This window comes from Paramisgurnus dabryanus, chromosome 4, assembly GCF_030506205.2.
Source record: "Paramisgurnus dabryanus chromosome 4, PD_genome_1.1, whole genome shotgun sequence".
In the NCBI taxonomy this organism is placed as follows: domain Eukaryota; kingdom Metazoa; phylum Chordata; class Actinopteri; order Cypriniformes; family Cobitidae; genus Paramisgurnus; species Paramisgurnus dabryanus.
In genome coordinates, this window is record NC_133340.1 from 8,440,733 (window position 1) to 8,466,831 (window position 26,099).

The 26,099-nt window shown below is 38.6% G+C and overlaps 2 protein-coding genes across 2 annotated transcripts in view; both read right to left on the bottom strand.

Annotated features, from left to right (window-relative positions):
- Nucleotides 1–13,810: 13,810 nt before the first annotated feature.
- Nucleotides 13,811–20,410, bottom strand: slc5a7a (solute carrier family 5 member 7a). Its single transcript, XM_065295787.2, has 9 exons — nucleotides 20,008–20,410; nucleotides 19,537–19,746; nucleotides 18,583–18,696; nucleotides 18,327–18,482; nucleotides 18,030–18,178; nucleotides 17,443–17,592; nucleotides 17,055–17,208; nucleotides 15,820–16,037; nucleotides 13,811–15,641 (listed from the first exon to the last, which is right to left on the bottom strand). Exons 2-9 carry the CDS (start codon nucleotides 19,718–19,720, stop codon nucleotides 14,985–14,987), a joined length of 1,782 nt encoding a protein of 593 aa, XP_065151859.1. The 5' UTR covers nucleotides 19,721–19,746; nucleotides 20,008–20,410; the 3' UTR covers nucleotides 13,811–14,984.
- Nucleotides 20,411–21,856: 1,446 nt separating this feature from the next.
- arl6 (ARF like GTPase 6) overlaps nucleotides 21,857–26,099 on the bottom strand; it is a 102,695-nt gene continuing 98,452 nt past the window's right edge. Inside the window, exon 8 of the mRNA XM_065295789.2 lies at nucleotides 21,857–22,047. Coding sequence (XP_065151861.1) covers nucleotides 21,989–22,047 — 59 coding nt within the window. The 3' untranslated portion in view covers nucleotides 21,857–21,988. The remainder of the gene's footprint in view (nucleotides 22,048–26,099) is intronic.

Genomic DNA, 26,099 nt, shown 5'->3' on the forward strand with positions numbered 1-26,099 from the left:
CTATAACATTTGAGAAACGCGCCTTTTCCCTTGATGTCTGCCATTTTGAGGTGCCTGTTATTTCGGCACAGAGTGTCTCATTCAGAATAGGGCAGGATGCAGTTCTACTGTTGTGTTACAGTAGACATATGAAAGTCTAATCAGTCTTGACATTTCTAGTTCTTTATCTCTCCTGATTCCCTTCTATCTTTCTTTGGGTGGCATAGAGGTAAATGAGTCCTCGTTAAATCAGTTGTGTGTGTGGTGTGTGTGTGTGTGTGTGTGTGTGTGTGTGTGTGTGTGTGTGTGTGTGTGTGTGTGTGTGTGTGTGTGTGTGTGTACCTGGTAATTATCACGTTAAGATAGGAATACCAGTGTTTTTGTGACCTTGTGGGGACATTTTGATGTCCCCATGAGGAAACAAGCTTATAAATCAAACAAGATGATGTTTATTGAAAATCTAAGGTACAAGAAAGGTTTTTGTGATGGTTGGGGTTAGGGAATGGGGCAGGTAAGGGGAATAGAATATACAGTTTGTACAGTATAAAATGCATTACGTCTATGGAATGTCCCCATAAAACATGGAAACCAGAATGTGTGTGTGTGTGTGTGTGTGTGTGTGTGTGTGTGTGTGTGTGTGTGTGTGTGTGTGTGTGTGTGTGTCTGCGTGTGTGTGTGTGTGTGTGTGTGTGTGTGTGTGTGTGTGTGTGTGTGTGTGTGTGTGTGTGTGTGTTTGTTGGTTGACCAAAGTTATTTGTTTTGAAGCTTTGTTAGTAATATTCTCAGTTTTTCTAAGCATTAGGCTAAATGTGGTCTACATTTTATATTTTGGTGCCTATATGCGACACAATGCCATTTAGTGCATTGTTGTTTGTTGAGATCACAACGTATTTTAATTGTTCAGAACATTGTTTGATATATATCTTCATAAATAATTAATCAGTACATTTTGATCTCAAACACTAGCACTCAATATTAAAAAAAATGTCTACATCATAAAAAAAAACTGTTTCAGTAATACAAACTTCCAACCTGCAAAATATCCGAATTTCAAACAAAATGCATTTACTGTACTAAAACCAAAGCATTCTTAACTAAATAATTGAATTATAATTTAATTAAATTATAATTTAAACTTGAAAATAAGAAAACTGTATCTTGAATTATAATGAAACCATACAGTAGTTCACATACAGACTTTATACTTCTGTGCTCCAGTATAGCATTGTGCTAGAGCATTGTGTTAGCAATGCAAAATGTCATTGGTTTGAAGCCAGGAAACTCATAGGCTACTGATAAAAAAATGTGTACCTTTCAATGCAATGCAAGTCACTTTGGACAAAATTAGTTGTGACAAATTGTAAATGACATAAAATGTATTCTCTTTAATTATTTCTATGGGACTATTGGTTGTTTTCTTGCAGTACATGATAGGTGGTATTTCCATACCTTCACTTAACTTTCTTTCACTGTGAGGTTTAGTCACACAACATTAGCTTCCAACATTCTCCTGAGCGTCTTGGCATTTAAGAGCCTGTAAAAAAAGACATGAAATGGTGATTAAAACATCAACACAGAAACCCGCAGAATAACTTTACATTTCCTTCAATGCCAAACCTTGCCCTGAATAACTGATTATGTAAGAGTTTAAATTAGGCCTTTTGATAGGCAATATAGTTGCACAGTTTCAGGCTTAATCTATAAACAACTCTTAACATTTTCAAGCCTTCCCAGTTAGACTGGTGACCATGCATGTTGAAAGTAAATTAAACTTGTTTTACTGAGCTATATTTGAAATATTCTGTTTTGACTGAAGGACTTTTGCTCTTTCTGGATAATTTACAGTAAATATAAAGGCAGCTTTAAAAGTATTTTTATCTAATTGGCCACACTACTATTTATCTACATACACACATAATCGTTTCAGTTTTTCCATGTAATCTTTAAATCTGTTTAACTTTTAACATGTTTGAACCTTCTTCTCTCTTCGCTTCATCCATCTTTTCCCATGCCCACTAATTGTCTTTCGACGAGTCTTAATGGTTAGGCTGTTCACCTTCTCTCAGGGTTACATCTGTACTGTTTCTCTTTTCAATCTGTGCTAATGGATCTGCTGGCTTGTGCACAGCTCAGTAAAAACCTCTACACACATACACACACACCAAGATCTTTGCTCTGTCCTGGGAACGTGGCGTGGATGCCAATATAGTGAAATAGCCTTTAGGATATTTTGTCTTAAATGATGTACCTTGATGCATTGTTTCCAATGCTCTTTCATATAGGCTTGAAGATTTTTAATGTTGAATTTGGATTTATAGTAGCATTTTTTATATCAGGATTACCTCTGTGACAAACATATAAGTTGATTTGGATAAATGTGTGTGCCAAATGCATGCATGAAAATATTCCTAAGCAGTACTTAATGTTGGTGTGCATACATAGGCTTTATGAGCTACGTTCATGAGGAAGATTTAACTGTTATCAAGCTTCATTAGAGTAGTTAACCACCTTAAGTTGCTATGCTGGTCCAAACCAGCATAGAGTATCATTGTTATACAGTATAGACTCCTATCTGGATTATTAAAAATATCAAATCACTGGTAGGAGCTGTTGGTGAGACTTGAACCTTTAACACAGAATGTTCTGTAGTGGTTGGAATTTGTATACAGACAGCATAAAAAGCATGCTGGTTACATAATTTGCTCTTTTGACTGATATGCTACATTGTGTTGAATAGCATCACATGGTCACTGCTTGTTGCCTTTAGGGGCTTTCTTTTGTGATCTGTCAAGTGGAAGGTAAGAGTGTACTACTGAATTAAGATATGTATGTGTGTGTGTGTGTGTGTGTGTGTGTGTGTGTGTGTGTGTGAGTAAGAGATAGTAAAAACCTTGCAGGACTCACTGTGAAAGATCATTTCGATCCTACACCTTTAACTCCTTTTAAAGTTAGCAGATAGGAAAACCATAACAGACAAATGTTTTGTAGTGTGATCCAAAGAAAATGATGCTGTGGCAGAAAAGAATTAATCTAATGCAGCAATATTTTCAACAATCCAAAGATTACATAACCGACTATTAAAGTACATAGCTTATCCAGTTTAGTTATGTAATGGGCATATGTATAGTGATTGGCTGGTGTCTAATTGAACATGCCACTTTAGTCTCTATATAGAGTTTAACAGGTATTAAGTGATAGTTCAGTAAAACATAAAAATTACCCTAAGGGTGTTTTCACGTATGTTGGTTTGCACCGTGGTGCGGCCTAGGAGTGCACCAAAATACATTGTATCATTTTTCAGTTAGTGCGGTTCGTGTTCACATATTTTTTTTAACTGTACTCGAAATGCCACACTGTACACCATGTGACAACGGTCAGCGCTGTCATTGGTCTCTTACCGTCTCATGACCACCCCCACGTTTCCACGACAACCAGCCTGACAGGGAGAACGCAGCTACCAAGATGTGGAGATAAATGATGGCCGTCTTTGCTTTAACAAATGGGCGAAGTTTCTTTGCTTTAACGCGAAATTGCGTAGCTGTTCTATTAAAGCCTTTCTCGCGGAGCCGTTTGCTAAAAAGCCCATAATGTCACTGTTTGTCTGTGGAGGACAGCTATGCATTTATAAAATCATCAGCTCAAAGGAGACAGCGAATCTCTGCAACAGACCAGGATTGGCTTGTTTGTTGGTAACCCACAATATAACATCCGGCTCACGTCACAACGGAAGCCCAGTTGCTTAAACATGTGGAGAACTTCTTGTATTTGGTTCGGCCCGAGGTCCAGCAGTGTTCACACCACAGGTGGGTCGCCCCAGAGTTTGGCGACAGCCGCTCCGAGACCACCTGTTTAGAGCGGTCTCGGAGCGGCCGTTTAGTGCGCACCCGAGTGCGGCTGTTGTGTTCACACTGACCCAAACGAACCGTACTCGGAGCGTCACGTCATTTGGGCCGACCTAAACAGTGTATATGTGAAAGCACTCTAATATTTACTTTCCCTTCAGCCTTCCAAGATACATTTGTCCATTATCTTTCAGGCGAAAACAATTTCCGTTATTTTAGTACATATACCTGTACTAGCTCTTCCAAGCTTAATGGTTGAAAACGGGGTCTACGACTTTCAAGCCCAGCAAAAGTGCATCCATCATTCACAAAAATAATCCACACTGCTACATAGTGGCAAATAAATGCCTTCTGGAGGTAATTGATGCGATTTTGTAAGAAAAATATCCATAATTAAAACTTTAAAAACTATAATAACTAGCCTCTTTTAAAAACTATGATAACTAGCTTCCATTAGAGGCCAATACGCATTATGTGTACCATACAATGCTGAAGATCCATTTACAACAGACTCTAGTGAGAACCATGCATTCTGAGTGTTTTAGCTACAGAAAGGGATAACTCAATATCATCTTGTCTTATATCGAAGTTCAAGATGGCATTGTTATCAGTATTTCCCGTGCTAGTTTTTTTGTTTGTAAAGTTTTAAATATGGATATTTTTTTCTTACAAAATCAATTGATTACCCCCAGAAGGCCTTTATTAACCCCCTGGAGCCTTGTGGATTACTGTGGTGGATGGATTAACTTTTTAGCCGGTGCTCAGTGTTTCACCGGTTTGAGGAGAAAACACAAAAGGAAACCGGCTCAACACGAACACTATAGAATCTAGTTAACGTGTTAGGTGTCTCCCAGCCAGCAGCTCTGCAGATATCTGTCAGCGAGGAACCACAAGCTAATGCCCAAGACAATGCAACACTTCTCGTAGAGTAAGCTCTCAACTTAAATGGGCATGGGATGCTCTGCATTTGGTAAGCAAGGGTGATGGTGTCTACTATCCAGTGAGACATCCTCTGCTTGGTCACAGCTTTCCCTTTCTGCTGACCACCGTAACAGACAAAGAGCTGGTCTGAGGTCCTGAAGCTTTGAATTCTGTCAACGTACAACCACAGTGCGCATACAGGACATAGCAAAGCTAGGGCTGGGTCTGCCTCCTTCAGGGGCAGCGCTTTCAGGCTCACCACCTAATCTCTGAAAGGAGTGGTGGGAACCTTGGGCACATTGCCGGGCCTGGGTCTTAGTGACAGCAGGCACAAACTGAAGGCACAAATTGTTAACCAAAAATCAATGGAGGACCTCTTCCCTCTTAACGGAGGGCAAAAGGCTTGAAGGGAGCGTCCTAAAGGGCTTTCAGCACCATGGACAGGTCCCAAGGAGGAATAGAGGGAGGGCGAGAGGGATTCCACTCCTAATGACCAGGTTGTGTTGTACCACTGACCTTCATTTATCAGGGAATGGTGATCGCTAGGTGTCTACTTTAATAGCGGATGGCTACAACCTCCTCACCAACTGCTGCTGAAGGAAAGAAAGCACAAAAGTGACTGGGCGTTCTAAGGGGTTCTCTCACTGAGAGGAACACCACTCGATGAACAGGTTCCATTTTAGCATGTAAACATGTCTCGTAGATGACGCTTGGGCTAAAGCAACAGTGTTAGATACCGCTTGAGGTCAATCACTTAGAACCTCCACGTCACGTTCAGAGAGGTTCCACAGGTCAGGATGCGGGTGCCATATTGTGCCCCCTCCCTGGAAAGAAGGTCCTTCCTCAGGGGAATCCGCAAGGGTTTTTATTTTTTTGCAAGGAGCATGAGTTCTGGGAACCATGTCCTGGTGGGCCAGTAAGGAGCCACCAGTAAAATGTGTTCCTCGTCCTCCCTGACTTTGCACAGTGTCTGTGCGAGTAGGCTCAGCTGTGTGGCAGTGTATCCCCACCGAGTGGTCCCTCAGTTAATGAATAGAACAGGAGACAATGGGTCATCTCTGGAAAGGCAAAGATCAATCTGCACGTCTCCTGAACCGACTGGGGGTGGAGTCACCATTCGCTGTGGCGTGCTGCTAATGAGAGCACGTCAGCCGCTACATTGAGCGACCCCGGGATGTGAACAGCACGAAAGGACCACAGATGCTTCTGACTCCATAGGAGGAGGTGACGGGTGATGCAATAGGTGATGAGAGCATAACCCTCCTTGGCAGTTGATATACCCAACAGTTGCAATGTTATCAGTGCAGACTAATACATTCTTTCCTCAAAGCTTGTTGACAAGGTGAACAAGTGCAACATATACAGCCCACAACTCGAGGCAGTTGATGTGCCAGTGCAGCTGGGGTGCCGTGCAGACAGACTGCACGCCTGTTGTATGTGGTCTCCTTCCTGTGGTGGAGGCATCTGTGCATACTGTGGCATGCCTGGAGACCCGTTTCAGGGGTACACCAGCCCGTAAAACTGGTTGGTCTGACAAAGGAAGTGAAAATGCGACGGCACATTAGTGTAATGGTTACACAGTGCAGGCCGCTGTGCCATGCCCTCCTTGGGACTCAGTTGTGAAGCCAACACTTAAGCAGTCTCATATGAAGTGGCCTGAGCGGTGTCACAGCCGGCACTGGACCCTCTGAGATAGTTTTTCAGAGACAACAAACTTTTTATTAAGTCGCGAGGAGAGCGAGAGACAGCCCAAACGGTAAGACTTTGTACTGATATGCCCGCCCCTCCTGGCAAAGTGGAAAAGCGGCCTGTGTTGAGGAGAAATCTAGACATGAAAGTACTCGTCCTTCAGGTCTATGGCTGCAAACCAATCTGGGACTGATGGGTGGGTGAGCAGGTGAGACTCCGTTGTCGAGTACCCAAGCTGCTCGACACATCTGCTGGCTATAGAGAAAGGGGAGGACGGGCGGTTTGTGACATTTGTAGCTCCCGAGTTCCTCGGGGGACCTGGAGAAGGAAAGGGAATTCTCTATTTTTGTGGATTTGTGGTTGAAAAGATTCTCCACCCAGCCCTCCTCTGTGGGTGGGAGTTTTGCCATCACCATCTCTCGAAGAGCAATCCGCTCCATCTTCAGGTCACCTGTCTCAGGGCCGCTTGCTCTTACATCATGAGTAGCGGGCTGAGCGGGCAGGACAGCCACTGCAGGATGCCCTCGGCAAGCAGCAGACTGATGCACTGACATAGATGGACTAGAACTGGCAGCTTTCTTCCAACGCGGCATGATATGAACAATGGCCTCAGTCTGCTTTACGGCAGCCGAGAATTTTTGGGCAAAGTTCCTGACCGAATCGCTAAAGAGGCCGGTCTGGGAGAACGAAGCATTCAGGAGTCTGTTCTTATTGACGTCCTTCATGTCCGCCAGGCACAGCCAGAGATGGCATTCCTGGACAACAAGAGTGGACATTGCACGACCAACAGCCTGTGCAGTGACCTTGGTTGCGCGGAGCACCAGGTCAGTAGCCGCACGAGATCTTAAAAGACAGCTAAGACTTGTCCTCCCTCGTCCAGATCCTTCAGAGCCTTAGCCTGATGGACCTGCAAAAACACCATGGTGTGTAGTGCAGAGACCGCCTTCTTGCAGGACCAATACGCAGACACAATTAGTTGGGACAACTGCTTACAAGCAAATGAGGGAAGGGTTGGCTTGTCCCTTCAAGAGGCAGTGGTGGCTGGATACCATTGTATCGCAACCTTCCATTTAACTGTCGGGACTTCAGTGTAACCCTAAGAGTTATCAAGAGAGGTGAGGGGTAACGGCTGAAAGGTTGATTACGGGAAGAGAACAGGGTTCTCAAGGGCCTTGTCAGCTCGTCATGCACCTTGTGGAAAAACGGTACTGGAGGTGAGTGTTGAGATGCACAAGCAGCTCCAAAATACAAGCATCAAGGTGGGAGATTGGTTTGGTGGGGGAGGTTGAGTTCACTCCAAGCTGACTGCCGCCACCCAAAAGAGCATAGCCATCATCTCAAAAATACCTTGGCATTGTGTTAGATTCTACACTGTCTTCATCTGGAGGACCAATCAGAGGCGTCGTAGAACACAAGCCAGCCGTCTCCATCAGAACCTCTACTTTGGGTGCTGAGAGCTGGAGGGGAACCAGCCAGTCGATTCAGCACAGTGATGCGTAAATCATCCTTACGGAGCTTTGCAGCCACGGTCTTAGTGGTGCAGGGCAACGGAAGGGGGTTGACGCTCCTGGAGGAATGAAACTCGTCTCTGCAGATCCGTGAGGATCATGTTCTCGCAGTGAGAACATGAAGCCTCCACAAATGCTGCCTTAGCGTGCTGAATGCCCAAGCATGAGAGACAATGATCATGACCATCCTTAGGACCCATATATTTACAACATCCAGAAAGCTCAATCTAGAAAGCTCAAGTTCAAACTCAAAAGAAAGAGGTGGAAATCCACAAGCATCTGCTGTGGTCAGGGACGTGCACAGGAATTTTTAGGGGCAGTTGCTCTGACCTAAATAAAGGGCACCCCCCCACCCCTAAATTTTTTTTTTAACTCACAGCCTATATGAAGGACTGAGAATAACAGGGTCTTTATTAAAGTCAGCAAACATGTTTGCCTAATGCCTACCAAAAAAAGTGTAGCCTAGGCTGCTTGTCTGCAAGCTATGATAGCTAGCTGCTATCTGTCTGATTATTTAGGCTTAAACGTGGCAAACTCAGCCTAGATTCATGAAGATTTTAACAGAGGTGGAAAGAGTAGCCAAAAACTTTACTCAAGTAAAAGTACAAGTAACTAAATAAATAATTACTCAAGTAGAAGTAAAAAGTAGTATGCAATGAAAATAATACTCAAGTAGCGGGTTTCTAGTTACTCATGAAAAAATAAATCTAGATATACATGCGCAAACACACACACACACACACAAACACACACGCACGCACGCACGCACGCACGCACGCACACACACACACACACACACACACACACACACACACACACACACACACAATACAGTGCCCTCCATAAGTGTCAGAACTGTAAAGACAAGATTTTTCTGTTTGCTGTGGAGACCAGAAATTGGTAAGATAAATATCAGTATGTCAGAAGTTTAGAATGTCACATTTTATTAACCTTTGTTTATGTTTCAACACATACATGCTTTAACAACCAAGAACAACAGCATTAAATGCTGACGTATGTGTGTTGTACACAAATGCACATAAGTGAATCAAACTGATCCTACACATTTTATGCTTTTCATGTGTAAACAATCAGGACACAGCTCAGTGACCATTAAAAAAAATAATGTGACAGATTCTGTACTTTTGTCTCATGTTCATCTTTTTATGTTTATACATTTTTTGACTCCACAACAAACAGAAGAATACTTATGAAGGGCACTTCTACAGTATGTGTAAAACTGCAACATACACAAACAGTACAGAAAAAAGAATACAAACACAGAATAAACAAGCATCTCAAATTAACAAATTAACTCTAGTCTCAATGTTGATGTAGCTTATAGCTGAAATATCAGACAAGTAAACTGACAACAGTTTTGCATATACAAAGCTAGAAATCTCCTAAGATGGTCTGAGGACATTGACAGTTTACACTTACTTAAAAATGATTTTAGACAAAACTCATGTTTTCTTACGTTGTCATGTCACGTGTGTTTTGTGAGAATCACTTACATCATACAGTACAGTATACAGCGAATCAGACGTCAATCATCGATGGATTTTCTTCAATCTGTGCTACAATGCTTCTGGAGGTTGCACGCGTTTAACTGTGTTTGACGACGAACAGGTCGCGTGTATGTAATGGCGGGTACATGTGTGAAGTTTTGCTTTTAGTTAAAAGATTGGTAAATTCATTTCCAAGTCACCCAACAACACTGGTAATATTCTGCGTTTTCTACATAGGTTACGAGTAAAACAGCTTCGGACGATTCCGTTTTTGCAGCGATCTGAACAATTCATTCAAACTGATTCGCGAACCAATTTAAATCGTTTGGCCCTTTCGCTTTGTAAAGAATCGACTCAAAAGACTCATTTATTTGCAACACTTTGTAAGGAATCGACTCAAACGAGTCCTAAATTCGCGAATGCGCCAGAAACACAAGATAGCGATTTAAAAATAAAATACAAATTTCGTAATTAATTAAAATACAGTAACGAAGGAACGCTGCATAATGTAAACGAAGTAAAAGTACAATTTATTTTTTTCCACCTCGGAAGGGCAACTTGAGTCGAGAAGGGCATATGGGCAGTTGCCCGGGCAACCTGAGCAACCCCCCTGTGCACGTCCCTGGCTGTGGTACTCTCCCTCCAACCAACTTCAGCAAGCGGGATACTTCCGAGTAGATAGAGAGATTCTCAATGCCAGTTGCCTGTGTAACCATTACACTAACGTGCCGTCGCACTTTCACTTCATAGTCAGATCAAGCGTTTCTCCGGGCTGGTGTACCCCTGAAACTGGGCTTTTTTCGAAGCAAAAAAGCTGATTTGTTATCAGACCTCTCGATTTACACTCACACTGCGCCAGAAGGGCAGGTTTTTCAGCTATGTGTTGTGGAATTGTTCCTGTCTCATTCATCTACCATGCTCTACTGGGGCTCTGTTGTGCTGTGTCTCATACACCACAATTATTGGCTTTGCTACTGAGTCAGAGAGTCAGTGGAGCTGTGAGTGTTTGTCTTTTTTGTCTCTTTAACTTTCTCTTTCTATTTTTCTGTAATAGTCTCTCATATTTCTTTCTTTCTTTATTTTTATTTCCCCCCTTTATCTTCTCCTTACATTTATTAATCCCTATTTGTTTAACCTCCCCCCACACGCTTCTTGTTCTTTGGCTGCCTCCATTTATCAATTAGATGTGCAGCAATTACATTATAGAGGCCATCACTTAAGGAACACATAAATAGTCGTGAGTCGCCCTGCTGGCTGAGAGTAAAATTAAGAGATGAGATAATACTTTTACGTTAGAGAGAGAGAGAGAGAGAGAAAGAGAGTGGGAGGGATGGAGAGAGTCTGCTATATCTTAAAAATAAGTGTCATTGACATTCTGTGCACAATAGATGAATTAAATTACTTTAGAGTATGCACAGTTGTGTATTTAAATAGATACCGTATTAAGATTATACAGGGGTCTAGCCTCTGACTGTGGTCCAGAACACAGACTCCCTATAATTTTTATTTACCACTTTGGTTTTAAACACTTTATGTATTTTTATTTGTTAGTCATTTTGGTTAAAAGTAACTGCCAAATGAATGAATCCTTTAAACTGCAGCTGACAGTGTACATAAAGTGTTTTTAAAGAACATTTAAAAAACAATAAAGAACATTTCTTCAAGTTTTTTTTTAAAGATAGTCTGTGTCTTTAATTCTTGTTTTTTTATATAACAATGTTTTATTTAACAGTCCTGTATAACAATCCCATGTGGTCTTGAGCTGGGAGAACTGCAGAGAACAGCTCAGGACTGATAGAGGAAGTGTAAGTCAATAAAGTGATCCCTAAGGGGTAATAGACATAAATGTCTGTATTCCTCCTCTGGGTACTTTAAATTCATAGCCATTCTTTCAGATATTGATCCTTTGAAACAATAACACAAATGCTTCTGCCATGTGGACATCAACCTGTTTGCAACCTGCAATGTTTTAACCATGATGTACAGTATATGGCAGATAGGACACAGAACAGATGCCTCTCTTCTGCTGACAGACAGCCATGTCGGATACTGATATGCCTTTGGGGTAGGTTGCCAGTCACCACAGTGTTAAAAACAGAGTTTCCCATCACCAAAGATGACTGTGCTATCGGAAATGAGAACAAGAGTTACGGCATTTGGTCTGAAATAGTATGCACTTAATAGGCTAAAAGTACATTTACTCTAAAATATATAAAGCATTTCTTCAAGCTTGCCTAAAATTAAAAACTGTCATAATTTACTCCCTCTAATGTTTTTCCGAACCCATATGTGACACTGTCTGTAAAAACCAGGTTAAAGTCTCAAAATCAAATTCTGAGATAGGGAGCATCAAAGTTTGATTTCAACCATTAATTTCACTTTGATTTCAATCTTTAACATGACCTTATTCAGTGAATATTAAATATATCAATGTTATTTTTTTATAAAATGTTTTTTTACATTGTGTAGAAACTATACATCTTTACAAACCATTTTATGTAGAAAACGAACAATCTCAAAAAATGACTTTAGCTGGGTTTTCACAGACAGGGTCACATATTGCCTCTGTGGACAAAGACAGAGTTTTATATCTAGTTAGTTTCTTGTGTTCAGTGGAAGAAAAAAAGTAATATGGTTTGGTATGGTAAGTAAATTAAGTTATCCATTTACAGTACATACAAAATCCCACATTTTCTTTTAGTTTTTTTTTTGTTTTGCAATTGGCTAATATTCCACCACATCTGTAGTTTCTTATCTTTTTCATTGCATTAAACCTGCGTTCTTCTGGTCAGACCTTAAACTATATTTCCCAGCATGGCCGATTCTCCACCCAGGTTTAATGAGAGACAATGTAATTACACCTGCCTCCTCCTATTGAGAGACAATTTCTTGACGGATACATGAAGACTCTGCTATAAGAAAGAGGTACAGCTAAGGCTGCAGAGATAGCATGACGAAAGATCATCTTCTACAGCACACTGGGGACTATACTTTATATGGCCACTTAACTAAAAAGACAAATGAAACAAAATTCTCTAGGAATGGAAAATTTCATTATTATGGAAGATGTGTGTAAATTCTATTCATTCTATTACATGCAATTGCCAATTATCAAGTAGAATAACAATAATGAAAGACCTTAGGTGACATTTGTATCTTTGGGTGACTTACAATAAAGGAGGAAATAATGATAAGTGTGGAAACAAACGTTTGACTCATACAATAAACTGTTGTTGTGAGAGATTTGATCAATTGATTCATGAGAAGACAAATGTCCCTCACTTGGGCTGATTCAGTTAGATGAAACAATATTTCAGCTGAGATTCCTGAACCTCAAGCATTTCTTTACTGATTTGTGAGTGGAGATGTGATCTCCAAGCAAACCCAGAGACCACCCACATATGAAGTCAGCTCGATTATAAAACATGTTTAAAATGTATAAAATTATATATATATATATATATATATATATATATATATATATATATATATATATATATATATATATATATATAAACTCAGCTTAATTATAAAAATTAGTATTATTGACATAATAGCGATAGTCTATGAAACGCTTGTAAATTTAGGTATCCATATACCTGCATTACCTAATTATATAATTACAATGCAACATTGTTCTAATTCTATCTTTGGGGAGTAAGTTGTCTTTGAGTTGTGTCCAGACACTACCATTGATTGCCTGCAAACACCTTTTTGTTTGGAAGAATATAAATGTATGACTTTTGGCAAGCACTAGAGTCCCACCCCCTTCTGCAGTGATTATTAATCACTACAAGTGCTCTTTGCTGTTCTTTTGTGAATGGGATCATTGGCATTACCAGCCTCAGAGATGTAATGGGATTAAATTTTGGACAGCAAGGACAAGATGGAGGACAAGCTTGGGACATAACTGGGTGGGACGCACACAGGACACTGACGCAGTGGACAAAAAACGCTTTAAAGATCCAGCCAAACCCTCCCACCACACTTCCCTCCTCTTTATTCACCTAACTTACTACTGCCATGCCCCACCCAGTAAGACTAGCATAGCACTTAGCCTAATGTAAATGACTTACTGGCTATTTTTAGCATACTGTCTTTTAACATTGACATCGGAGGTTGAAAAAGAGTTAACGTCATAAGTTGTCACGTTTTTAAACTCGTGTAATTTTTCATAACTGCAGACCCAACAGACGTTCGTAGACCTGAGTGAATCTGCTTTGCGCTATGATATAGGGGAGAGAACGTTTCAAGAAAATTGTTGCAAAGAAAGGTTTTAAACCATGTTAAACCATGGTACACTAGCTTAGTATAGTAGATTTTGCTTGTTGATCATATCTTATAGCAAAAATACACAACTATGAAACTTTTAAACCATAAAATTTATTATCTTCGAATAGTTCTATGTGTAATGTGTTTTAAGTCACAATGAATAAAATAAATACTTTTGTTGCTGGTTCCAACCAAGCCAAATAAATGTATATATACATACAAATGTGACACTTCACATTTAATTGGAATACGGGACAGTTATATCCATTAGAACATAAATACACACATTACACAAAATCCAGTTTCACTAAAGCTAACAAAATAACACAGCATCTGGTTCATCCTGGAACCAGGTACAATGACGTCTGTACACACATGTATGAGTTTGCAAATCACAAAAAAGCACAGCACACACCCCGGATGTTCAAACGTTGTAAATCGGTTGCAGCAACATTCAATTTCAAGTACAACAAAGTGAAAAACTTTGTTTGCATAATTATGTCTGGTCACTCAATGTAGCTAGTTAAGGCGATTACAAGATTAAATATTTTCTCCACTATTTCCTGCTCATGATAATATTGCACTACAAATATGAAAAATACATTTTCCAGGTATGTCACAGTTAAAGGTATTTTGTAGATGGGAAGCACATCACTTGTTATATTGACATATTTATGGAACAGCTTATAACTGTTGAGCTTCATTAGATCTTTACGACAGCACTAGGATTATCTGCACTAATACCTATAATTGGATTTTGACACATGTAATGGCCTGACACATAAACCTACAACTATGGTTTGTTCAATATCTATATCGGCTCAATATCGGATATACTGTAATCATTTAGTTACATTTTTTTAAATCTGGACCAGACTGTATCCAGGTTCAGAGAAATTAATAATAATAGTTCTCTGGCTCTTATCACAGTATATGGACATTTTAAGAATGGAGAATAACACAGGTTTTGTACATACCAACAGGAGTTGAAGAGCTTCTCAGGTCACACCAACAAGATTTTGGAACATAAGCATCTGCTAAATGCCTAAATGTAAATGTTATCCTATTTTTACCCAAACCACCAGAATCACTGCTGTTGTCGTCTCTGTTCCAACTTAATTTTCCTCCCCCCTGAAAGCATGAAATAAATAGATAATGTTGTGTCTGTTAAGTCATTAAAACATAAGATTTCTTATTGGGTAAAACACTGTCCTTCACATTATGGAAGAGAGATGACCTCCACGGATTGTTTTCAGAATTGGCCTTTATTCATTTTCGTGACTGGGCGACTCTGGGCTGGAGTCTTCGTCTTCTTCGGTCAAGGTTTCTTTCCTGGTGAAGGTAGCAGCTAAAGTGACACTTAGCCTTGGTTTGACAGGGGCCATTTCATGTAGCCCAAAGATGTTCCTGTTCACCAGTGTGGTCTTGTCCATTATCTCGGCACTGTGCTTGGCCACCACTGCATCCAAGAAATCATATTTAGCTGATAAAGTGCCACTCTCAAACAGGTACTTAAAGAGGTATGAGAAGGCCACGTTGCTCAGGAATGAGGCCAGCATTGAAATAGTCTTAAAGGGAAACCTCTGCATCACTAGGTATTCCACTTCATGGGTCACATGGTGGACCTTCTCCTCAATGGTCCATCCAGGGTAGTAGATGAATGGAGGCAGTTTTAGATAAGGCTCTCCTCCACCAACACGCAGGATCAATCCAAAAATATATCCAGCAACTGAGCCGTATGTGTTCGTCCCACGTATAAATAGAACACTGAGAAGTTGAGGGAAGATGATGACATAGACCAGGTCAGAGCTCAGGTACCATAAACCATAAACGCTACCAGTCAGGAGAGCCATGGCTGTCGCAAGAGCTCCAAACACAAAAATAGTGATCCGCATGACCCACACAATCTCACGGTCAGAAGCCTGAAGTGAATCAAAAGGAGATTTTGTGAAAAAACTAAATGTGAGAAAATAACTGGAACTTGGAAAATTTGGAGTCTGCTTTTATTGTAAATTTGGGTTTATAGTTGATTCTTATGCAGTTTCTTTCATTGACTGTTTTACACAATTTTTGGTCTTATTAAACTGGACTGGCTCTTACCGTCTGGCGAAAAGCAAGCTGGTAGATGTTTCTGGCAAACATGGAGCTGGCCGACAGGATGGATGAGTCAGCAGATGACATCACTGCAGCAGAAACTGCCCCCAGACCAAAAAAGGAGATGTAGGTGGGGCACAGGTGCTGTAACACAATTGGTAAGATCATGTCAGCCTGGTCCTTTTCCATGGGAGGCTTAGGTCCATAGGATGTCTGGTTCCAGTCTGTGGAGTTAAACACACTTTCTTTACACTGTAGAATTTAAAACACTATAAGATTTTGTATTCTGTCATAAATGAAAACACAGAAGAAACACATAATTTTGAATAGCATTCAATTTCAAATTCTTTTTACTTGCAATCTAAAAGCAACAAGTCAGTGCTTGATTGGAGAGATATTCCCAATATATTAGGTAATAAGTCACTGACTATGTCTTTGATGCTGAGAATCGGTTGATTAAATCTAGTTGCTGTGTGCCTCCCTCAGATGTAATATTTACAAGGTTCACATCGTTAAATAGATAATCTGTGAATAATGTATGAGGGAGACCAGCTGTTATTATTTACTCGTTTCTTTAGTGATGTGAAAATATGATTTTCACCAGGGCTGATACAGCAGGCGGAACAAAACAAAACAGTTGCTCCAATTAAAAGAAAGGGTAACTTGATCATTAAAATTACTGTTAGTATTCAAATGCTCTATGGGAATGTTGGTTTTAGGGTTTAGGACAGATCAAGAGTTCTCATCATAAGTGCATATTTATGATTTGGTTGAGGAGTTAATCATTTTTGTACCGAGTGTTCAGTATGGTAAATGTTAAAATGCATGCTACATGTACACTATTGGCAACTTAAAGGTTAAACGTGAACCCGATGAACCAGTGATGTCCAGCTTTATTTAAAGTTAAACTGAGAAATGATTATTAATTTTACTTTAATTTAAATTAAGGATTCAAAATTACGGAAGAAAAATTAATAGAATACATTCATTCAACTAATACATTTACATACACAACTTTTGATATATTTATAGAAAAAAAGTATTTATTCAAAAATCATTGATTAAAGGCTATCTAAATGTAATTTCTATTATGTATCTATATTTCATACTGGACCAGGGCAGAAGATCACTTAATTTCCCTGTATGTTGTTAGATGTGTTAACTGAACATGAATTGTGATCTACAGTACTGTACCTGAATAAAAATCAGGTTTCTGTACTGCTTGAGGCTTTTCACTGTACCTGTGGATGCCCCGATGGCTCCGATCAGAACAGAGGGAACAGCCATAATGATGCAGCCAAAGGCAGCCAGGAAGGATAGGACTTGAGCATAGGTAGCTGAAGAGGCAGAAAGAACCCGTTGAAAATAAACCTGCCAGGGAATCCCCCCCAACATCTAGAAACAGAAATGCCAATGTGAATACAGACACCAGGCAGAATAATATTGACAGATAACATCAAGAATGCATTAAATTAAATCAAGAAAAAAATCACTAATGCAAACATCATAAGTCTAGGTGACATGATTGTACATCCAGTTTCTTTCTTATTTAGCTTTAACGCCTATATGATTGCATTGTTAGGTGAAAGACAATCTTCTTTTCCCCAACTCTTCATCCTGTCCACTCACCAGAAGACAAAAGTTGTCAGCCCACATCCATTTGTCTGCGCTCTCTATCTTCCCAAGCCACCCAGTCTGATTAGCATAGAGTTGCTTCACTGCTGTCACTCCGATGTCAGACACCGCAGGGTTTGAGAGAGCAAAAGGGACGCTCAGCCACTGAAGAGAGAACAAATTTTCATAGTAGGCAATCTATAACATTTTCAAACTCTGCTATTTAATTATTATGTGATGAGTGTAAAGCAGTCTTTTTTGTGAACTATGTTTTTTGATCTAGACAAAGTAAATATTTTACTTAATATTTAATATAAATGTTTAATATTTTTATTAAAACAAAAATAGCAGTAAACTTCTTAATTACTTATAAAAACCTAATACAGTATAAAAGGGGATTTGTTTAATTTATTTTCTATTGTTATTGCATTGTATCTGTAAAGGGCATCTGATAAGCTTTCAAAACTTTAAAGAACACAGCCACGATTTCATCAAAGGCTTTTACAGTGTGTGCTGCTAAAGAAATGCAAGTATGAATGTATTATGTGGGAAATCACGTCACTGCATCAATGACTTCATCATGTGGCTCTGTGAAACCTTACCAGTCCTAAAAAGATGCAGAAGAGCTGCACAACATCAGTGTAGGCCACTGAGTAGAGACCTCCCACCAGCGTGTAGAAAATGGCAATAAGAGCCGAAATGATCACAGACATATTGATGTCAATGTCAATGATTACACTCAGCGTAGCCCCTGTTATACAGAGAAACTATACTTTATTATACTTCTTATTTTATTGCAGTATTCAAAAGTGTTACTTTATAAATGTAATTTTACAGTAAATTTAACATAGCCTATATGTCACAGTCTACACACTATCTATCTGTTTTGCTCTTCTTACCAAGGGCAGATAAGATGGCGGCTGACCAGAATATTTCCCCCATTAGTGCAGGGATGAACAACAGTCCTCCCATTCTTTTGCCATACAGTTGCTGAAAGGGGTCAATCATGGTGACGTAACCCCGGGAGCGCATGGGTTTGGCAAAGAAAAGGCCACCTTGATAAATAAATTGTTAAATGGAATCTTCTATGTTACTAGTCTTTTTTATTTTATTTTTGTAAGCCACTTTTTAAAGTTAAATACATAAACAACATACCCAAAACCAGGCTGAGTGCATATCCAAAAGGAGCCTGAGCCCATGCCAAGCCGTACCCGGGTAGATAGACATATTCTGCTGTGCCGTTGATATAACCCCCTCCGACCCAAGTTGCTAGAATTACAGAAAATAGCAACTGAAGAACTTTAGAAGGAGTTTGGATTTTGATAATGGCCGTCATGAAAATGATTGATTTATATTACAAAAAGCATAATACACTGTAAAATCAGTTGTTGTTTCAACCCATGGATGGGTAAAATATGAACAAACACAACCGCTGGGCAAATGAACCTTCAAAATCTCCATATTTGACCCAACCATTACAACAAAAAATAAGAAATAGCTTAGTGTAATTATAAGGTATGTGGAAAAATGTGGAGCTAGTCAGACAAATTCTGAAAGTGAATTTATGGCATTAAATTAAGCATTTTAAATAATACACTCAAAAAAAAAATGCTGTGTTATTTTCAGCTCAGCCGTTAAGTTAAATTAACCCCAAAAAATGTATACCCAACAATGGGTTTAAGCCACCCAACAATGGGTTTAAGCCACCCAATTATTTAAGTTGAAAGAACCCAGCATTACAACCCAATGCGTTCGTCCCTTTTTGATCCAAATGTTTTAGTGTATTATTTAAAATGCTTAATTTATTGACACAAATTCACCTTTAGAATTTGTCTAGACAAACTCCACATCTTTCCACGTAAGGCTAAATTTAGAAGATTATTGTTTAATTTTTAAGGTCTAGTTGTCTCACAATTATTTACTTTGTAGCCTATGTCCATGTAGCCTCATATTCTCAATAACACCTCGCAATGTCTAAACTTTAAAATGCAGACATTATATTTTGTTTTAAGCTGAATCCAATAGTTTCACAAAACGAAAACAACGATGTTGTATCATACGTACAAAAAAACACACATTTCCTATTCAGTTCCTTATAGTTTAACTCACCGGTCATGGTAAATGCGCCAACAAATAATCCAATATCCCTTCCGCCGACCATAATGGTCTCGCTTCGATCGGTTCCCTCGACCACGCCGGAATTCTTGTTTTTCCATGCTGCCCAAATTCCCACAAAAAGGATCAGCAGGTAGAAAATGACAATTGCCACCAACCCTTCCACATGAATATTCATCTTTTTCTGCTAAAGTTGTTGTATCTCTAAAGAAACATAAAATAGGCGTATATGAAAATAAATTTAGGATTAGCTGTCAAATAGCGACAGTTCAAATAATTTCTAAGCTTATAAAAACACAATGATGCTGAATTTACACTGAACTCAATGTATCCCTGAGTCGGTGGGCTATTTTTTCCAAGCATTTTTTAAAACCATGCTCAGGTCAGAGAGTTCGGTTTTAATTACTTAGGTTGTCTAATGAAATAAACAATTTATAATTTTACATAATTAGAAAAGTGAATTACCTTCGTGAATCAACCGGACGCAGAACTGCCACTAATGGAACACAGAGCCTCAGGAGAGAAACGGCAGAGCATTTCAGGGTGAGCCAAAGTTACTGTGAATCTTATAACAGCAGGTTTCGTCAGAGGGTTGATGAACGTCAGAGAAATGTGAATGGGGGACTATTTATGAATAAAGATGTCAGGTCGTGCAATGAGCCACGCGGCACTATCAAGTCAACTGAAAATAGCGAGACGGGGGAATACAGCTATCAATCAAGAGCAGTCAAATATGCCGTTTTACGCGAGTGCCATTTTATGACTGTCACAGTCAATTGGAGCACAAGCAAAATCACTAAATCAGTTTATGTCTCGGGCTTCAGGAGCAGAGAAACAGATTGAAGGCGCTGTCCATGGTGCTGAGGACCAATCCAGCACTTAGTCAAAAAGTGTTTTCCTAGACCCCACCCAAACGGACTATTTAATTTAAGTAGCCTATACTATGAGAGCACACAATAAAGCGATTACTAGTGAAGGTCAACAGTAATAAGAAACCTAAATTTAGTGCAAGAAACACTGTTGTAATAAAAATAGTACGTTAAAAAACGTGTTGTGAACTACATTCTTTAGGGAATCTTATTTAAAAATCAAAAGAGTAGGAATGTGTCTGCGTTTGGGGTGCACTGCGATTGGATGACCATCTGCTGGGTGTACACTTCCTGGGGCCCAAGATGCTGAGATAGACCGCATCCATCCGAGACCCTATGGACGAGGGGAGTTGCAGAGAACGGATCCAATTTTTGCGGTGCGAAATACATTTGGAGAGCATTGAGAGCTTCATTATAGGGACTAACCCAGATTTTACATACATATTTCAGAACGTTTTGTACGGTAATTAAACTTCTGCAAGTTTGACACTTGAGTAAATGTGGTGATGTCAGATGTAAAAAGCACAAATATTATGTATTTCTTTAGTTAATAAAAGCCAGGTGCATTGTTTTAAAGATAGAATGCAACTCCTAAAATATTTATGGAAAATAAGACCAATCTCGTATTCATATGCTTCACCAAGACTAATTTAACTGGTAACATTTTGCCAAGTGAGTCCCAATTACAAGCAGATTGAACAGTGCATATGTACAGATATGCAAGAAATGTACAAGCATATGTACAAGAAATTCTATGTAGTTTAGAAAAAAACATCTTACCCAATGTTTTTAAATAGCAAAGCCCTTTTCTCACACATGGTACTGAAAGAAATTGCTCAATATTTAGTGACTACACATTTAAGGTACCTTTATAGATTTTTTTTTAAAGTATATTATTGTTTTTTTTTTTTTTTTTTTTTAAACCTTAGTGATTGGTACATGGTAACAGTCATGGTGTGAGGTTTTGCTCAGCTAATGAGCTTCCACATCTGTTTCGTGTTCTTTAAAGTGTGTCACCACGTGAGATCCAGTTTTTCAGATAAACCGAGAGCACATTTTACATGGCAAATAGTAACAATTAAATGGATGTAATCAAACAAAATATATAGGTCTATGGATAACAAACATCAAGTATATATCCAATACATGCAACAATTGTATGCAACACGATTTGTTTGTAGAGGAAACACAGAATAAACTTGTGTCTAACTATTTTTATTTAGTCAAGTAAGCAAATAAATATTGTTTAACCTCTCTTATCATTATTTCATATGGGTACTGTTCAACTGTTTAAACCTGTGGCTTTCAAATGCGGATTGAAAAGTACAGAGTAGACTGCTGCTTCCATCTAGTGGTAGAAGGTGGAAATGAAACTGTTGCTATCCTTCGGTACACAGCAGCTTCGGAGATATATATGTTATGATGAAAATATACTTCTAGGCAGGAAGAAAAAAAATTCACTTTTATTTACAGTGAAATAGGCCTATGACAATTGGTAAACAACATTACTTAAGCTACACAGGGTCACGTCTGTTACGCATGGCTACGCAGCAACCTTCAGACTCTCCGCTGTCACCTTATCTCAGGAATCTGGCCACAGAGGAGATTCTGTTTCTTAGCAGTGGGGGGCCGCGACCTTAGTGAGGATGTGAAGAGAGCATTGTGATGTCTTTTTTGTAAATCGGCAACAGTTAAGAATTTACATATTTTACTATACCATACAGTTCCAAACATACAGTTTTGCTTGATCTTCAGTCAAAAAAATAAAACAATAACACAATTGTAGTAGTGGTGACTGTTGACCAAAACAGCTATAAACTAAAGGTATTAAAGTTATCTGTGTGACATAATTTACTGTAGAAATACTAACAATTTGTATGAAAACAAACTGTTATTTTATTATACATTATATGTAATTACATTAGGCTATTTACTTTCTAACACAGCATGCATTCGAACACCCAATTCATAAACTAACATCAATCTGCACTGAATTTAAATATGGCTGACTAAAAGGGCCTAGAACTGCCCCTGCTGGTCAGTTTCACATTTGTGTCGTTAAGGTCACATTTGTCTGTTGTACACTGTCAGAAATAAAGGTACAAAACTGTACCTTTTCTGTCACTGGGGCTGTACCCTAAGTTTCTGTTTGGTACCTTTACATGAATACAAAACAGAATACATTTTTGGGTAGATTACCAGACCTTAAGGACCTACGTTGTTAGAAAAAAGTCAAAATATGTAACCTAGCTGTCAGTGGGGCAGCACACTTTAAGAAGGTAATTGTATGGACCATTAGGTACAGATGTGTAAACATTTAGTACCAATATGTACCTTTGAGATACTTATATGTGTTTTTGAGGTACTAATAAGCTCTCTTTGGTCCCATAATGTACTTCCGGGCAGTGGTGTAGTGGTGTCTGGAGAAGTGGGTATACCCTTAATTTATGCCCCAGTAGAAGTGGGTATACCCCCTGCCATCAAATAAAGAGGTGGGTATACTTCGTATACCTGCGTATACCCTGCACTACACCACTGCCCACATGGAAAAAATATATATAAACATATATGTTTCAATATAGGTTTTGATATAAGTTTTACATATATGTGACATATATAAAATTGGCCGTTTTCCTATATTATATGTACATATATGTACATATATGCACATATATGTTAACCTATATATTGGAAAAATTATTAAAATCTGTAGCTGCTAATAAATTAAACATAAATAAAGGTCCAACCAATGACAGTCTGCACCTGCAGGAGCAAGGTTCAAACCTCCAACCTTCCGATTACAAAAAAAATGCAATCCCACACGCCACTGCTGGGATTCGAACACCCAACCTTCCGATCATTAGACAACTCGCTTTCCCATCTGCGCTACTGTCTCTGTTAAATATCAATGAACAGTAGCTGTTAAATTAAACCATTTTGTTATACATGTCGTAGACAGATCTTGTAAATGTTTTAAATGTGCAGACATCATAACTTTATTTAATAATTCACATAATTTATGGCCTGTATATGCACATATATGCACCTCAATTTTGCATATATGCAGCATATATATTATCATATATGGGCATATATGCTGTATATGTGCAGCATATATGGGCATATATGCTGTATATGTGCAGCATACATGGGCGTCGGAACCATTATACGTGGGTGGGACAGGACCCACCCACTTTTTAAGACCAATGATAATGGACCCACCCACTTTTTTTCTAATTTAGCGCATTTGTCTGTTCACTTATCAAAGCGCTGTTAGTCCAAATCCATTCCACTAGAGCAGGGATCCCTAACCTTTGCTTTTTTTACACCGCGGACCCGTTTCAGCTTTTAAACATAATTCGCGGGGGTAAGTGGACGCTGAGTTGCTGTTCGAACATAGTGCTGAAAACCTCATTTTCCAAATGTATAACGTTTTAAACAGAAGTAAATGTCAAACAACCATGCATTAGGAAAATTAATAACTGCTTTATTTATAGTATATTTTCTATAGACGTGTAAAACCATATTAAAGCGGATTATTTTACTTTCATTGTTTCACGAGTTTGCCTGCCCATTTAGTCTTAATAATTAACGGTAAAGGAACTTAGCTTGGTGTTCTTAAAGGCAGCTCGAACCTTAGGTCGGACTCGAGCCCCAAGTTCAAGACACAGAAGAAAAAAAGAGGAGATGATGAGGAGAGATGCCAGAAGATTTGCGTCTGTCGCGGAGGCACAGAGACTCCCGTTTTGCTTTTAATGATAATTAACACAGCACTAAATGGGGTTCCTTTCAAACGTTAAAAGTGTAGGCTACTCGTTAAAATATTTTTACTGCTGTAAAATAGTTTATTTTGATTATGGCACGATCGCTGGATAATTTTCAAGTTTTTTTACAGAAGCCAATTACTTTTCATTTGCGATATGAACGTCTTCACATATTTTTATTATTTGCGAGGTGCAGATAATTCATAAAGTCATACCTCTGTTTAATCGATTGTGTTTTAGAAGTACACATGCTCAAACTCTTATGACAGCATTGTTTCCCGACGGATACCATAAAATAAAGTGATCTCATTTCCAGAATCTCACATTTATATTTCTCTAAGAGAGAGAAAGAGAGATTGTGTATAACAAATAAAAAAGGTAAGTTGTATCAGTTTACCTTCATTCGTTTTTCCTTTTATTTCCTCAAAATAAAAAATAAACATTGTAGCCTACTGTCAGCAGAGTAGAGAAAAAAATGACACAGAGAAAGATAAATGAAACATGACATCTGTCATTATTTGCAAAATATTTAAAGGGCTATTACCAGAATTTCGACCGCAATAGGCTACTGTCTTTAATTTAATAAACGCAAATTTTCAGGCTAATTAAAAGGAAACATGAAAATGTCAAATATTGCAGTAAATGTATTTTTCGGGGGTGGGGGGGATATGTGGGGACCCACCCACTTTTCATTTGCTTCCGACGCCCATGGCAGCATATATGTGCATAGTAGCTGCATATAGGTTTCATATATGTGCATATATATTATTATATATGTGCATATATGCTGTATATGTGCTGCATATATGTGCATATTAGCTGCATATATGTTTCATATATGCGCATATATGCTGTATATATGCAGCATATATGTGCATATAAGCTGCATATAGGTTTCATATATGCACATATATCCACATATAGGTTCTTTCCATGTGGGTGCTTCCGGGGTACTAATGATATCCTTAGGTGCAAAGCTGTACTTTTTGACGGTACAGCCCCAGTGACAGAAAAGGTACAGTTTTGTACCTTTATTTCTGAGAGTGTATAAACAACTAAATTTACTTATACTATTAAACAAAATAATTACAAATCATCATTACATGCATAATTAAACCTATAATTAGTGTTGGAAGCATCAAATTTATTAAATACCTTAAATAAATCAATGTGCAAGCTGGATGTAATCCATCAAAAATAGAGGTCTGTGATTAGAAGAGGCAATGCCATACTTCAACCTTCACAACAGTAGCTTATATAAATGACTGTGCTGATGTTCAGATCTTAATAAAAAAGGACATTTCATTTTCCACGTCATCACAGCCATAGTTAAGCCTCTCCACAGCAGCTGTCCTTGACACTGAAAGAGCTCTGACCAGACTAGCTACTTTATATATTTATATAAAAATAAACTTTTAAGTGCACCACACAATTTAGGTCAACAATCTATAATAGTGCAGTAGTATAATAATACAGTGATCTGTTTTCTATTAATGTGATTCTATTCATTGCATGGTTCTATTGTAATACAGGTGTAAATGAGAAACAAAGCACTCCTTCATACAGAGAATAAACAATTATTTTCCGTTTATTCTGTAAACATTCTACTACAATATCCCTTAACAATCAATAAAAATAAGAAAAAACATTTGCAAAATACTTTTTAAAAGTAAATAAAAAGGAATAATTTCCTTCTAAATGACTTAGGTGTCTTTTTCTGCAGCAAGAAACACTTTGACTATAAACATTAGTAATATGGCTACTGATAATATGCTTTGACTAGATTTACATTTTTAGAGCAATAAAAACATTCTATCTGTAGTTATATATTAAATAGTCACTGTGCCTTTTCTACTGGAAATCTTTCATATTATAAAGTGTCCGATGAAGTTAAAAATATGAACTGTGAAAGATGCCAAGGAAA

What these genes read in the sequence shown, in the direction of transcription:
- slc5a7a (XM_065295787.2), bottom strand. Translation starts at nt 19,720, where the DNA reads ATGAATATTCATGTGGAAGGGTTGGTGGCAATTGTCATTTTCTACCTG. An exon ending in TCTGCATCTTTTTAGGACTG is followed by an intron (nt 17,593 to 18,029) that starts GTAAGGTTTCAC and finishes TTCTCTCTTCAG; the next exon opens with TGGCTGAGCGTCCCTTTTGC. An exon ending in AGCCATCGGGGCATCCACAG is followed by an intron (nt 16,038 to 17,054) that starts GTACAGTGAAAA and finishes TTAACTCCACAG; the next exon opens with ACTGGAACCAGACATCCTAT.